The following is a 15,963-nucleotide window of genomic DNA, read 5'->3' as shown; positions in this document are numbered from 1 at the left end:
TTGTGTTGATCAGTGGCAAAAACTCCTAATTAAATCCATTTTGATTCCATGTTGTAACACAATAAAATGTGGAAAAGTCCAAGGAGGGTGAACACTTTTGAAAGCCACTGTATATTCAAATACAAGGGAATAAGGCTCCTTGGTTTAGTCACTTCACTGGGAGAAATAGGGTTCAATGAACAATGCAAGGAAATTTCTTTGCAAAACATGATAACCTTTTGGTAGCGGTACACAGAAAGCAGGAATTCCAGAAACAGAACTGGGCCCAGTTTATGCAAATACAGAAGAAATTCCGTTCACATGAAAAGTGACACGACTTACTTTTTCTTCCTGCTGGTGTTTCAACACATTTCTAAGGTGTTTTTTCCACAGGGTGTCATATAAGAGATTATTGAGCACAGTATTTTTATTATTATTATTATTATTATTATTATTATTATTATTTATTATTATTATTATTATTATTATTATGACAGCTGTATTTGTAGGAACTCCTGTAGATTTTCAGCCAATATTTAACATAATCTGAAAAGGTTACAGTTTTGCATAGGTTTGTAACTGTGTATTTCCTACCTGCCTGTGAGAAAGGCAGTAGTATAGCATGACTGCCTTCATACAGCATACAGATCAAAGGTAACCCAACCAGGATTGTAAGATGCACTCTTCTGCTTTTCACCCACAGCTGATCTTTAACCAGCGTGTTCAAGCGCCTGGTCACTAGTTGGGAAACACATATCAGTCCACATCAGTGCACTTAATACCAGTCAAGGGTCATGGACTGGAGAATAACCAGTCTGCTGCTACTTCAAGAGCCTGGAACGACGTGGATGAGTCTATCATCACTTCTGTAACACTAGACGCCTACAGTACTGCATCAACACTCAATTACAATCTACAATGGGCCACTCTTTGGGTCTTGAATAACAATGGCAAGACGTATTACCATTCACAGTTCGGAATTGCCGTGGATAACCCTTATTTATTTTAGGAAAAAGTAACATGATTAATCTGTAGCAGTACAACAAATGCAAATTGGTAACACCCCTTTGTTTTTTTACAGGGTGTAATAACAGCAGCGTCTCTAGGCAAAGCAATTAATTTCGAGGATGGCAGCTTCTTATTGATTCTCCATAAGGGTTTCAACCTACAGGCATTTGTAAGCATTTAAAAATGCCAGGTCACCCCTCCCCACCCCTCCCCAGGCTAGACAGAAGTGTCAATAGACTTGGGACATGTCCTCTGACAAAGCAAACTGTATTTAATGGAAGGGTATGCCCATAATAAAATGTGTCTATCTATCTGAAAGACAAGATAGATATATATATATATATATATATATATATCTATATAATATATATATATATATATATATATAATATATATATATATATTAATATATATATATATATATATATATATATATATATATATATATATATATATATATATATAAATATATATATATATATATATATATATATATATTATATATATATTATATAACAAGTGACACACCTACCCGTGTGATGGGACAATTGCTTTTAAAAATCACCGAGTTGGCTCATGCTTGTGCAAACCAGAGAACCACACATGATAAAGAAACGCTTTGCTCTTTGAGTACTTTACACATTTAAAAGGTTCTTCCGAACAAATATTTATTTTAAAAAGCTTTGAACATAGTCAGCTCTCTTAAATCAATTTTAAAGTGTAAAAAGAAATGTTCAAACATCCAAATAAAAGCTGTCACACATTGAGGAGGATTTGTACATAGACTGCCTCGACCCCCAAAAATCTGTATAGGAGGCGGAAGGCAAAGAAAACTCTGAAACCTTGATGTCTGAATAGTGTGCATTCAGCATTGAGCAGGTTTTTGTGTGAGGTCCAGACTGAGCACAAAAATCCTAGCAACACTGAATAAAGGAATACATAATGCAAAAGATTTGCCATATAAGAAAACTAAGTTTGTATTCTTTGTCATGCAAGTTACTAAAAGCCCTGCCACAGTAAGGCATTCAAATAATATAGTCCACGCTTATATAGACCCTTCTGAGCACCCCCCTACACACACGTCCAGACTATTGGTGGTCCTGCTGTGCTTCCCCCACTTCATCAGCCAGACCGTGGTGCTGCTAGTGGAACTCCCAGTCTCCTAGGTACAGATGTAGCATATCCAAGACCTGTCAGAACAGCAGCTTTGTGTACAACTTGGATACAGACCAGGGCTGCCCAACAGATGACTTTTGAGTCATACATGTGGCTCTTTTGATTTAGCGGTAGAGTATACTAATTAAGGCTGTTAAGGAGTTCAAAAGGAATGCAAGGGAAATTGGTTGTCTTTGGCGGAAAACTACAGTCAACATACACAAATCTAATGTAACATTTATTGCTGAAAGCAGTATCTTAGTTTAATCTGTCCGGACCACTCCATCTCGCAGGGAATGCATACAAAGGGGGAAAATAATGACTTACCAAAGACATTATTTGTGGCTACAAGTCTGAACTGCCAGCCACACAGAATGGGGATTATGAAAAATAGATTATCCTGATTTATTATGTGTGGGAGTTGACAGGTACATCTTGGCGTGCTTACACACAACTGCAGGGCAGGTACGATTTACTACATACAGTAAGTGCTGCTCAGCCTCCTTATTTATTTAACCTGGACAAAGCTCTTTCAGATGTCAAGTCTTGTTTTCAAAAGTGTTCCGAAGGTAAACTGAACTACTGGTTCACTCTAAACCCTTGGGGTTATAGCTTACTGCAGGACCTCTCTCTTATTTTCCTGGTTTAAAATTGAAAAATTGAGGTGTTATACTCACCAGTTTCCTCTACTTAGTTCCTCTTTCCAAGTTAACAGAGCTGAAATCTGACAAGACTTTACGTTCCTGTATAATGCAAAACAGCCTTCGTGGCAACATGTTCTGGAAAAAAAAACAAAAAAAAAACCCATTAAATATATATATATATCACATCCAGGTTATGTAAAGATCACTTCTTAAGTGTTTCTATATAGGCATCTAAAGAAATCCATCAAATGTGTCTGTGGCAAAATGATAATAACAGCCTGGAGCAGACGCATTAGAAGGAAGCATATCCCTGTTAATCTGTTCAGCATTATGTGGACGTGCCACCCTGTTTACAGAGGTGCTGGCATTAAGCAGCCTGGACAAAATTTGAAAGGATTCCCATGAGGATGTAACAAAAACATAATTTTAAACAGCAATGCTTCTGTGACGGACAAGAGGCACTGGGTGACAGGGGCCAAGCTATGCAAACGCTGTCTCTTCTCTTCATCCAGCAGTGACATTACATTAATTCTCTTCTGTTTCATGTATTCTAGGCTGCCCAGGGTGGAAACAGAAGCTCTGAGAGTAGCAGAGCCATCAGCACCACAGCAAACCTCACAACCACAGGCCCTCACTTGTTTAATTGGAATCTGTGTTTTGTTTATAAATTTTTGGTGATAACCATACACCAGGAAGCACTTGAGAAAACAGATCATCTTGTTTGCAGCAAAAGCCCTCACAAAAGAATAATTTTCATTTTATTTGTAACAATACAATAACATCAATCAGCAAAGCCTTTTGCATCTACCCCAGTAGCAGGTGTTTTTAACACACCTACAGCAGTTTATTAGGAAGTGCTCCCAAGTACTGCAAGAACCTGAATTTAAACTCACAGAATCGAATGATCTGGTATTTCATTAAACAACGATGAATGAGGTTTGGGCCTTATTCTGTTTGTTTGTTATTCGATTCCCTCACACTGCTGCCTTGGAGTTTATGCAGTAGCTGTGATTAGATTAGAAGCTTGGGTTTATTGACTTCTTTCACACTGGAACACAGAGACACTCCAGACTGAGGTTCCTGCATGTCTTTCTCTGTGGGAGAGCCAATCAGAATCATGAATACAGGGTTACATGATGGTGAAAGTCTCTGTATGGCAGAATACCAGCATGAGTAGAAGTGAATTGACCGAAGCTAAAAGCCAGGGAATGTTTAAGCACTACGAGCATCGATATAACCCATACACAAATGTTCCCTGCAGAAATGAGTGTGAAATGTAGACATTCCCAAATTAGTTAATGAATTGTAAATTTTTCAGGGATGGCCACATGTATAAGAGGAGACAGATCCTTTGTTCTAGGTGGGGTAGTTTAGGAGAAGGGCAGATGGCAGCAAGGTGTGTTTGTTGTCCTAGCAGCGAGATAGCATTGCTGTGGTGCGTTTTTGCTTGTTTAATTTCTTAAATAAAAGTAAACAAAAGCACTGTGCTGCAGTTTTCTGCCTCCGTGTCTGCTATTCCTTCCGCTAGCCTGCCTTGACCGTGACGTTACTCCACTATACCAGCTATATTTGTTTTCTAATCAATACCAACCTGTAGTTAATTCATTGTCTGTTTCATTGAAAAGAGGAAAAAACTTGATGAAGAGAATACTGTGAAGTGGCTGAGGAACGTGACTGATTGTGATGTTACCATTTTGAATGGACTTTGCAGTTGAATGGACTTCCAAAAGATGCTTCAGCTAAGTTTTTTTTTTAAAGCAACTGACGTCAAGGGTGCTGATAGGGAGAACACAGCAAACTGAAAGTGGCACGGTTGATGTCATGAATCGAGGTTCTCTGCGATGCAAAGTGGAATACAGAAGGCAAAATGTGCGCTCTATGACTTTCATATCCTACAATAATACAATAAAAAGATTTTGATTTTGTTCAATGTGGGGAATTTAAAGAGCAGCTTGGTAGGGGTGTAAAATATAACAAATGTTCTTCTTGTTAGATTCAATTTATATATCTATATTTGTTTCAGTCATCATATTCTGTCGACTTTTTAAAACTTGGCAGTTTAAAACACATCTGTGGCCTAAATAACACCAACACTATGGTGTTCCAGCCGTACTTAGTGAAAAGAATGCTTGAATTTTCTACAGAGACAAAGGAATGCTTAAAAGTTTTAAAACGTTACCAAAATGTGATGACTGAAATGATTAGCACTAATCTTGAAACTACCTTATCTAATTTAACATTGGGTAGTCTAATACTAGTGCTAATCAGGGGCTGTGAAACCAGACGATATAGTATAAGACATTCAAAACAGCTAGAAGACATCAGTAAAGATATTTTAGAACTGCACCAAGTGTGTCTTTAAAACAGCATGGCAATAACAACCTCTACATTTAAAAGTAAAACTAAATAAGTACAGTAGTTGTAAGTAATGTGATGATTCTACTTTTAATGGGGTGAGACAACATTTTCGAAAGCAGCTGCAATTAATTTTGCACAGCAAGTGTTCTACTGGAGCGTGGGTGTGAGGGAATGCTAATCCCACGATGTGACGCTGACGCATTTTTAAATATTAGTACAGGGAGACTGAAGACCAGGAGGGGGTGTTGCAGTGTGTAGGTGAAGGAGAAAGCCACAATTATTGTATTTACACCTCCAACAGCAGCAAAACAAGGGCTTTTCTCTACTGTGGGAAGAGTGATTGAAAACAGAAAAGTTAATGCTGTGAGTCGTGCCAGTGGCGAAGTTGGTCAATCACAAAAATAAATCACGTTACACAAGTGAAATTTTCTTTGCTGTCAGTGTATAGTACATTTTGTGGCTTTTTTGGGGGCGGGGGGGGGGGGTTTAATTACCTATGTTAAAATGTTCTCATGCATTGAACATTCACAGCTGAATGGTACATTTAATAAAACAATTAGGTCTTTATTGTGAAGTGCAGAAGCAAATAGAAGGTGCAAAACCAGCACTATAGTACTCAATAATGCAATTGCTCCTTCCTGCAACTAAATTGTTTCTTGATAGTTTTTATACGTAGGCACTTGATTTCAAGATGCACTGAACACTGAATTCTATTCTCATTTCAAATAAAGCTTGTTTTATTTATTCTCCAGAATATCCAGAAGTTCCTATTCGGTCTTCTTGTCTTTTTTATACCGTGCTGTGAATTCTTTGAGGAAGTTACTTGGTGGCAGGCCAAACACTTTTTACACACACACTCTGTACTATAAGCATAAAAATGGAAATGACCGCGACTGTAGATTCGACTTTCATATCTCTGGTAGTGTTCTTGGTTTGTGCATGTTTTTTTGTATGTGTTGTTTAATTCTGGTTTGGTAATTGTGGCTGTATGTTTGTTAGGCTATGTATAGATGTCTTCATTTAGTGTTATAAGAACCATTTAACGCGTTTCATAAAACATATACACAACTATACACCACACATAAAGCTTTATTTACACTGTATACGACGTCAGAAAAGCACAGTTCAGGAGCACAGAAGTTTCTACCTGAGACCGTTCATTGTGAGCTCGAGATCTATTGACTCGTCTGTGAGAGATTTGCGGCAGAGCACCAACAAACCAAAGACAAATACGAGCATGCCCAGTACAATTTCACTGCGTCTAGGCATTTACCTGGCATTTTTCCAGTACAGGAAACAGCAAGTAACCAGTTACAGAGACTTCCAGAAGCCAGCCACAAGGATTATGATGATCGAGCAATATATTGAACACGTTTCAGTTTGCATTTCTGCAGTGGTTACAAGTTATAGAAAATAAATAATACAACAGTAATGATGTACAAACAGGTTGCACATTTGCTCCGAAGGGCAGCAGCGAACCTATTGACACAGAGATTCCCTGCTTTTCTACTTTGCATCACCAGGAGCACCCCCTCCTCCCCCAACAACAGCATATTGCAGCATTTTTAAAAATAACGATTGAATAAGGGAACCCAACCCACGAGGATCGAACCCAGGAAACGCCTGCAGTAAGGTGTAAATAAACAACCGTATATTATGTCTGCAAGATTCGATCGCCAGGCGTATTGTGAAAACGATGGTACATATATGTACCATATTATGTATTGCAAAACTTAAAAAAAAAAAAAATGACGGAAAATGTGTAATTCACATGATTGCATTGAGATAAAAAAATATATAGCATCTATATGTTTGAAGTACCAGTTATATTGCTTGAATTATGCGCATTATTTTGAATATGATATAGCTCTATACCCAGCAACGTAGTAGAAAACAACTAGTTTTTTTTTTTTTCTGCATTACATTTTAAAAGGTGTGGGCAGCAAAGAGGAAGGCAAGGGATTTCTAATCCGTGCCTCGAGAATCAAACCTTCTCCGCACTATCGTGAGCGCAAACAACATTAAAGGGAATTCCTTTCGCATAATCGCCTCTAAATTAGAGCAGAGACAAACACATTGTTAAATGTACAGACTGGTAAAACAGCTATCACGGTAAATCATACCTTGTTCTGTTTTATATATGCAATAAAAAAGTTAATAAATAAATAAATAACTAAAGCGCAATCGTGACATTAAGATATCGAGAGAATGACAGGCTACCGATGCGGTATCCACAACATTGCCAGGTGTACAGAACCGATATATACATCAGTCATTGCTCTACATCTGTCACATATGTATAAGGAATTGCGTATGCCAGCGCGAGCATTCTCAGCTTTGCACAGATGTTTTTAATTCACTCCAACTTTGTTTTTTAAATCATCATATTCGTTGTTTTACGGGTTAATTGCATGCACGGGGCGTCATTCTTGGTGTAAACAGTTCCCCAGTGCAGCCGATGGAGATGCAGTGTAGTCGTTTTAATGTGGTAGAAATTAAACTGAAATGAATCTTATGTGCCCGTTATTTACCTTTTAATCGCTCGACGCTCACCCTTTTTATTTGTATGTTTTATTCTTTTATTACAATCCGTGTTTGTTTAGTGTGTTTGTAGCATTCACGTCCTGAGTCTTCCGCTAGAAAGTGTGTATCTGTTATGCTCGTACTACTGCAACAAATGTACGAGTTTCCCCACCCAGCCCGAACGCTCTGCTCTATTTTTCTGCTTGTCTGAAAGATGCAGCGTTTTTTTGTGGCTTTCCCAGCTCCGTTTTGGTTACAACGCCACCCGCTATGTCAACTGTCCCCACGGTAGAGATTTTTTAGGCAAAACACTTCCTGGCTAGTACCTGTTTACAACTTTCTCCGGCAGTCACTTTCTGTAGCTTGATTAGTAGGTGTTAACAATAATAATGCCCATGCACTTAAGTGCTCAACGCAAAACATTTTTTTTTTTTTTTTTTTTTTTTTTGTAATATCAGCAAAATGTTTATTTTTCCTATTGTTTAGCAAGCGGTCTGCTTATTTATTTACTTTGCTGCTTCTGATTTTGCCCAGTCTTTCTGCTTTCTAGATAGTAGTAGGGTCCTGCACCGTCAAGTTCAGCGTGTTCAAGAGAAACATCCCAAACACTGTACGTCGAACGTCTCACAAAACAGTAAACGAAACTAATCAATATCAATATTTGTATTGCGAAGATGTGTAATGTTTCACTTTTATAACAGTATGGAATATAACATTTTACGTTTTAAATTAAGAACGTATTATAACCTTGTTTGACAAATTTGTGCAAGCACGGGAATTTTAAAAAGAGTCCGCGTTTTATTTTAATTACATCTATAAAAACGATTACAGTAATATTACAGTTAGTAAAATGAGTCTGTGCCAGTGCTAGTGAAAGTATATAGTAGTTCTGACAATAACTTATTGCTGTTGGACTTTAATCCCGTTCTCGTCACTCATCCACTGCCAAGCTCTCCGATCAGTATTTAAAAATCAGAATCTCAGGAAGCTCCAAATAAGGGCAAGGAAGAGGAACCCTACCGGAATTAGCCATATGTAGATATGCCCTAATATGGAGTGGCAGAGCCGAGGCTTCCGGCAGACAAGGGGACGGGAAATCCACGTTTAACTTGTGCGCATTGGAAAAAAAAAAAAAAAAAAAAAAAAAAAAAAAAACAATCATTTTAATGTCCGGTATTAAGCCATGGATGCATTGATCCCAACGTGAAGAGAAAACGATCGGTCTTTTCCTTGAATTTATTGCACAGAATTTAATTCAGATTCTCTCCGTGTTGCCTTTTCCCCCAGGCAACGTCATGTGTCCTCCACTGCAGTGCCTAAATATGGGCTTCCTCCTATCCATATATGGACATCTACGTCACACCAGGAGGGTATAAAAAGGAGCGGGGATTCTCTGACTAGAGAAACAGCCCTCAGAGCTTGCTCACTGGCAGTACAGAGCGAACCAGAGACAGAGCCAGTGCAAGTAAAACAGCGAAAATAACAAAACCAGCTGCAGCCTTTTTAAATACAGGAAGATTTCCTTTAACATTAATAAAGAACAACCAATTGCTATCATCTTTTAATTCATTGGTTGAGTGCAGAATATATAAATATACATTAATATTTATATTAAAAAAGAGCACGATTTTTTTTTCTATAAAAAAAAGGAAAAAAAAAAAACTGGAGAACCAGCAGAACAACAACAACAACAACAAAAAGGCTGCTGATTTATATCTGAATTCTTCCTCTCTCATCCCAGAGCTGTCACTGCTCTGGTGATTCCCTTCTCAGAGTTTATCTGAAAAACAATATTAATTGTTTGTAGAAGAATGGCAGCTGCCAAGACGGAGATGCTTCTGTCCCCTCTGCAAATATCAGATCCTCTGTGTAATTTCCCCCACTCCCCAATGGATAATTACCCGAAGCTGGAAGAGATGATGCTCCTCAATCCAGGAGGGACACAGTTTCTGAATCCCTCTGTACCGGAGAACACTGGGTTTGGCTCTGGGGAACCTGGAGACCAATATGAACACCTGACTGGAGGTAAGAACTGGCTTTCCTTTTAAATACATGTCATTTTAAAATCATTTGTAATAGTCAGCGTGTGTATTAAGATGGATGTATTGCCCAGGTTCTGATTCTTTAACATGCATGCATTCTGCATATTTAACCTGCATTTATATGTACATTAAATACAGTTAAAGGATTAAGAAGCATAGACAATAATTGTCACATATGCATTTTTTTTTTTTTAAAGAATTGCTTGTAATCCTGTGGAAGTAAAAAAAAATGCATTAAATGTAATTAGGTTTAGAAACAGAGGAACATGTAAATGCTGCCTGTTAATGTAATGAAAGATATCTGTTTTTAGCTGTTTTAGCAATCAGATGCAAAAGGTGTGAAGTGCAATTACATTTTGGTGCTGTGCATAGGGGGATTCTCTCTCATTGCGTCAGCACCTGCTGCTGCTAAGCACTGTAGATTGGATAGGATTCTCTTTCTGAAGCACTAGCGTGCAGAAGAAACAAACGATAAATCCAAGTGCATTATAACTATACCTTCTGATACATGTCACTGCATATAATTAGCTGTCTACTGCTGATCAGACAAAGATATTTAAACATAGGTTTTGTTTGTGTTTTGTTCTCCAGATACATTTACTGATATCTCCATCAATGGTGACAAGTCTTTGGTTGAGCCAAGTTACCCCAACCAGACCTGCAGGCTGCCTCCAATCTCCTACACTGGGCGCTTCACTCTAGAACCTGCAAACTGCAGCAACAGCCTGTGGGCAGAACCTTTCTTCAGCCTGGTCAGTGGACTGATGGGAATGGCAAATTCGCCCTCCACTTCCACTTCATCCTCACCCCCCTCATCCTCAGCATCCCAGAGTCCTGCCATGAGCTGCTCCATCCAGCACAGTGAGCCCAACCCCATCTACTCAGCAGCTCCAACCTACTCCAGTGCCAGCACTGACATCTTTTCTGACCAGTCCCAGACCTTCTCCAGCCAGGTCAGCAGCTCCATCCAGTACCCTCCACCAGCGTACCCCATCACCAAGACTGGCACCACCAACTTTTCAGTGCCCATGATCCCAGACTACCTCTTCCCACAGCAGCAAGCCGAGATCTGCCTGGACCAGAAACCCTTCCAGAACCTGGAGAACCGAAACCCACAGCCTTCCCTCACACCTCTGTCCACCATCAAGGCTTTTGCCACCCAGACAGGTTCTCAAGACCTGAAGAACGCCTACCAGTCCCAGCTGATCAAGCCCAGCAGAATGAGAAAATATCCAAACCGTCCCAGCAAGACTCCTCCGCATGAGAGGCCCTACGCTTGCCCCGTGGAGACCTGCGACAGGAGGTTCTCCCGCTCCGATGAGCTGACCAGACACATCCGCATTCACACAGGGCAGAAGCCCTTCCAGTGCCGCATCTGCATGAGGAACTTCAGCCGCAGTGATCACCTGACCACCCACATTCGCACTCACACTGGAGAAAAGCCCTTTGCCTGCGAAATCTGCGGCCGCAAGTTCGCCCGCAGTGATGAGAGGAAGAGGCACACCAAGATCCACCTGCGGCAGAAGGAGAAGAAGGCGGAGAAGGTAATTCCTGTCTCGGCTCAGTCTCCAGTCTCCAGCTACCCCTCCCCAATAACATCCTACCCCTCTCCAGTCTCCTCGTACCACTCTCCAGTACCCTCCTGCTACTCCTCTCCCATGCACAACTCCTACCCCTCCCCGTCAGTGGCTACCTCCTACCCTTCAGTAACTACCCCCTTCCAGAGCCAGGGAGCCTCTACCTTCCCCACAAACATTTACAGCTCACCTGTCGCCACTCCCCTGTCAGATATGCAGTCAACTCTCTCTCCAAGGACAATTGAAATCTGCTAAGACTTTTGCGCCATCAAACAAATGATCAAATGACTTTTCCACACACAATTTCCGTGTGCAATCTTAAGGTACCCGAAGAGTAAAGGCTAAGACTATTTAAAAAAAAAAAACCTCAGAGAGTTAAAAGAAAATGAGAAAAAAAGGATTTCTACATAATCAGTTCTTCAGAAAGAAGTGTTCCAAATGACTTTAAACAGCAAATGGCACTTAAAGCTTGAGATCTTTAGACCTTTACAAAAAAAGGGGACTTCATCCTAATCACAGTTAATACCTAAAGTCTTAACACTCTCTTACCCCAGCTCAAGGACAGTCTGGAGATCTGAGACAATCAGATCAACCATGAAAAGACTTTGATAATATACATAAACTACATGTATATTGTACATGTGCCATGTTTTGTTTATCATTCTTTGGTACTATTGATGTGAAAACTTATTTGCATATCTACATTGTATTATTTGAAGTTAACAGGGCCATATTTTATAAATATTTTTCTCTTTTCTGTCGTGAAGATGCTGTGATGAATTTTGAATTTGTTTGAAAAGCACTTAAATATTCAAAGCATGTGTAGGAGTGATGTTCCTTTATGTTATTTTGTAAATATCACCCACTGTCACTCTCACACGTGGCAAAAAAAACAAAAACAAAACAAAACAACAAAAAAAAACAAGTTCTGTTTTAAAAGTTTTCAAACGTTTTGGTGCCTTTTGTGAAGCCTTGCTGACGTTTTGACACAGAGTTGTGTAAATGGATGATTTGCATCCAGCCTTAAGGGGAAAGGGAGTTTTTACAGAATGTAAAAGGAATTTCAAGAGATTGAACAATGACAAAAAGAATGATTTGAAGGCACAGCTTCATTTCTTGTAATGTAAGCAAAAAAAAAAAAAAAATCTTAAAAGTATATTTTTGTAACTAAAATGTAAATATCTCTATATATTCAGGAGTTGGAATGTTGTAGTTACCTACTGAGTAGGCATGGATCTTGTATGTTATTAACATGCAGTCATTATTTTGTGGTTATTTTTTATTTTGTAATTGTGTTTGTTAAACCAAGTGACTGTTTCTGGCTTCAAAACACATTGAATGCGCTTTACTGCCAATGGGATATTTGGTGTACAAGATATCCTTACAGAGAAGAAATATAAATGGAATAAAAATATAAATCTATATCATTTCTCTTGCAAGTTTTATTTCTCTCGAACACCTTTGACACTAATGCTTTCACAAAAACAACAACAGATCACCAAAAAAAGTCTTTCAAATCACCTCTACATACACTTTCATATTCAGCTATATGAATTTAGAATAGGAAAAAAATAGTAAAAAAAAAATGACAATACTATTTAGAAACACAGAGTTTACCTAAGTAACTTAAAAAAAGAAGATAATTAGAAAGTAATGCGGACACTATGCAAGCTGTATAAAGATAAGAATTCTTCCTATAGAAGAATTATACAGGTCTAAGCATAAGGTCTATGTGGCGGGGTATTTTTACACTTGTATTTCATTTAGGTTTAAATACATCTTATTGTGACAAGTGAAATTAATTTGGTTTCTTTGCTTCTTTAGTGGATCAATAGTCCATATCACAAAAATGCCACACAATTCAGAACAGCTGGAAGTAGGAGCTTCTGCAGACAGAAGGCTGAATAAGGGATGGGCACAGACCCCTCCACAGCTCCCTCACTCTAACAGGGTCGATGAGGGAAAGCTAGCATTGAACTTCGTCAAGCCACTGCTGTGCAACAGAAAGGACTTCAGCCTCAAGCTCCTTCCATGAGCTCCAACATTTGATTCAAGGAAAGGCGAGATATTGTAAGCTTCCAGAAGGAGGGCTGTGTTTGTGTGTTGGGATGTATATATCCTTTAAATATTTATGCACATTTGTTACAACGCACATGAAGTTACATAACTTTCTGCCATGCAGAAAGTTGTCAGGGATAGGTAGCTTGGTTTTAACCATGGTATCCTGGACGAATATTGAAACAAGTTTTCAATTTACCTAGATCCACAGTGTAAAAACAGGAACAGCACACACTGAAAAAGAAGATATCACCTACTGGCTAACAAGAGAAGTGCACCTGAACTTTATGATAAATATGTTTTTTGCTGCAGAAAATATACAATATAGATTTGTCCGATTAAAACACATCCTATAATGTAGGAGTTACTATTACTCCTAAGACAACAACAACAACAACAACAACAACAACAACAACTACTACTACTACTACTACTACTACTACTAATAATAATAATAATAATAATAATAATAATAATAATAATAATAATAATAACATACTGAAATAATGTTAGCTCTGATGATAGGTCTGGTGTTGACAAATGATCCAGTGTTATTTGTTCTGTACCAAATATTTTTATTGTCTGTCCCTGACCTTAATAGAGATTAAAAAGCACTGACTCAAGATTGCAATAAAAAGCCTTGCTCCCCATATGTTTCTGTCTTGTAGTCTGAACATTTGTTAGCTACCTTTAAAATGTGTAGCTGAATATGAGCTGCTCCGTGTGCTCTGGCCCATTCACAGTGTATATAACTGGCTTCATTACTGTCTGCAAAGCACTGGGACATCTCAGATTCAACTCTCTTAGCCGGTCTGGTGTTACTATGCCGGAAAGGCAAACCATTTCCTCTCAGACATCTTCACTTTATTAATGTTGCTGACAAATAGGCAAGTCTGGAAAAGAATCAATGGGTTATTTTAGTTATTATTTGTCTATGGCAAGCAAATTTGCTACGTGACTTTTGCAATCTGTTTTGCATCATTTTGTATTGCATTTCAGTGTTCATTTCATGCAATGCCCTGTTATGTTTGTCATAAGATGCAGTAAGAAGAAATAAATTAAAGTCAGAAGCAACAAAGCTCGACACCACTGTGAAGCGGAATGGGGTTGCAGGGCATTTGCAGAATGATGTTATTTAATGTGGCGTTTCTTGTCAAACAACCATGACATGTTTGAAGGTTAGACAGTCCCTTACTGTATATATATATTCAATTAATTCATTTTCCCATTCCTGATGCTTTCTTAAGTTACATATCACAATTGCATATGGCCGCAGTATTTATGAATGAATTACTTTAAGCCACACAAAACAATGCATTATCATTTTTTGCAATTGCCAAATTATTTTTGACCTCCCCTGCCCTCAAAATCATCAAGTACTAAAAAAGATGGAAACCAACAGATGGTGTACTTCTCCATAAAAGTCCTACATAACAAACATAATTTGGAATAGGGCAAACCAATGCATACTGTAGGCTTAAAGCAGATGAGTGCAGAAACTTTCTCTTATGTTAAATGTATGTAATGCTATTGAAGACTGATGATACATTACTTACTTACTTACATGAAACTTACTTTGACTCACTCTGGAAAGCATGCAGCTTCTGGTACTGCAGTAGCTTTACTTAGCATATAACTTTGATAACAAATGATACCCCGAAATGGTGTTCTTTATTTCATACAAAAAGTAATTACTGAGCTGTCAAATGAGCTGTCAAAATGCAGGAGTTACAGAAGAAAAAAAAAAGTTTATTTTTGGCTGCTACAAATCATATGCATCATACACTCATTCTGACTCAGCTGACAAATTATCGTTTGCATCACAATGTCACGAAACACACAGCATGCACAGATTCCAATATTTGTGTTCTTTTAGGGTTAGATTCACATTGACACTTTGGGGAGTTGGAAAATTGTCTCAGAAGGAAAATGACTCATTATCAGTTGACACAAATTGCATGACTAGATCATGCATGTAACACAAATAATGGACGGCACTCATTAAATAGCTTCAAGTGACACTTTCTTAATCTGTATTACCCTTTCATGAGGTTTTGCAATCACTGCAAATTCTCAAATATTGTGTTTTTAATTTTTTTGATAAGTTTGGGTTAAGATGCTTTTAGTTACCTGCCATATGCATAATCTAGGTTAGAACAACTATAGTGCCTTTATATTAAAAAGTGCAACAGCAGAGTATTGCCAGCAAAACAAAACTTGACCCAAAGTGGCAGATCACATGATGCCACTGGCTTTCACTTCTGTTAAGGTTGATTTAACCTTCATTACATATATCTATGGTAGGCAACTGGCACTGAAGCCAGGTCAAGCTTGTGTATTACTGTCGAGGAGAGCCTTTGTGACAGTCTACCCAGCTGTGCTGTGTCCTATTATTGCTGGATTCACTTCTTATATAATGCATTGAGTAACACTAAACTGAATACTTTATCAACAATAGTACAGTCCTACATAAATTTTTTTCAAAAGTCCAATGAAATGAAATTGTAATAATGCACATACATACATTTGTTTGTTATTATTATTTTTTTTTACCAAAATGAGTAACACATTTTCCAGTAGATTAAAATTACTTTTTTGTTTTAAATAATAATAACAATA

At 38.2% G+C, this 15,963-nt stretch overlaps 1 protein-coding gene across 1 annotated transcript; it reads left to right on the top strand.

Annotated features, from left to right (window-relative positions):
* The first annotated feature begins 9,071 nt into the window (after positions 1 to 9,071).
* LOC121297198 (early growth response protein 1-like) lies at positions 9,072 to 12,708 on the top strand. The gene is made up of 2 exons (XM_041223335.1): positions 9,072 to 9,692; positions 10,301 to 12,708. The coding sequence occupies exons 1-2, from the start codon at positions 9,479 to 9,481 to the stop codon at positions 11,539 to 11,541; spliced, it is 1,455 nt and encodes a 484-aa protein (XP_041079269.1). The 5' UTR covers positions 9,072 to 9,478; the 3' UTR covers positions 11,542 to 12,708.
* Positions 12,709 to 15,963: the final 3,255 nt, after the last annotated feature.

Source organism: Polyodon spathula, chromosome 22 (assembly GCF_017654505.1).
Source record: "Polyodon spathula isolate WHYD16114869_AA chromosome 22, ASM1765450v1, whole genome shotgun sequence".
NCBI classification, from domain to species: Eukaryota; Metazoa; Chordata; class Actinopteri; order Acipenseriformes; family Polyodontidae; genus Polyodon; species Polyodon spathula.
This window is presented reverse-complemented; position numbering and strand designations above follow the sequence as displayed.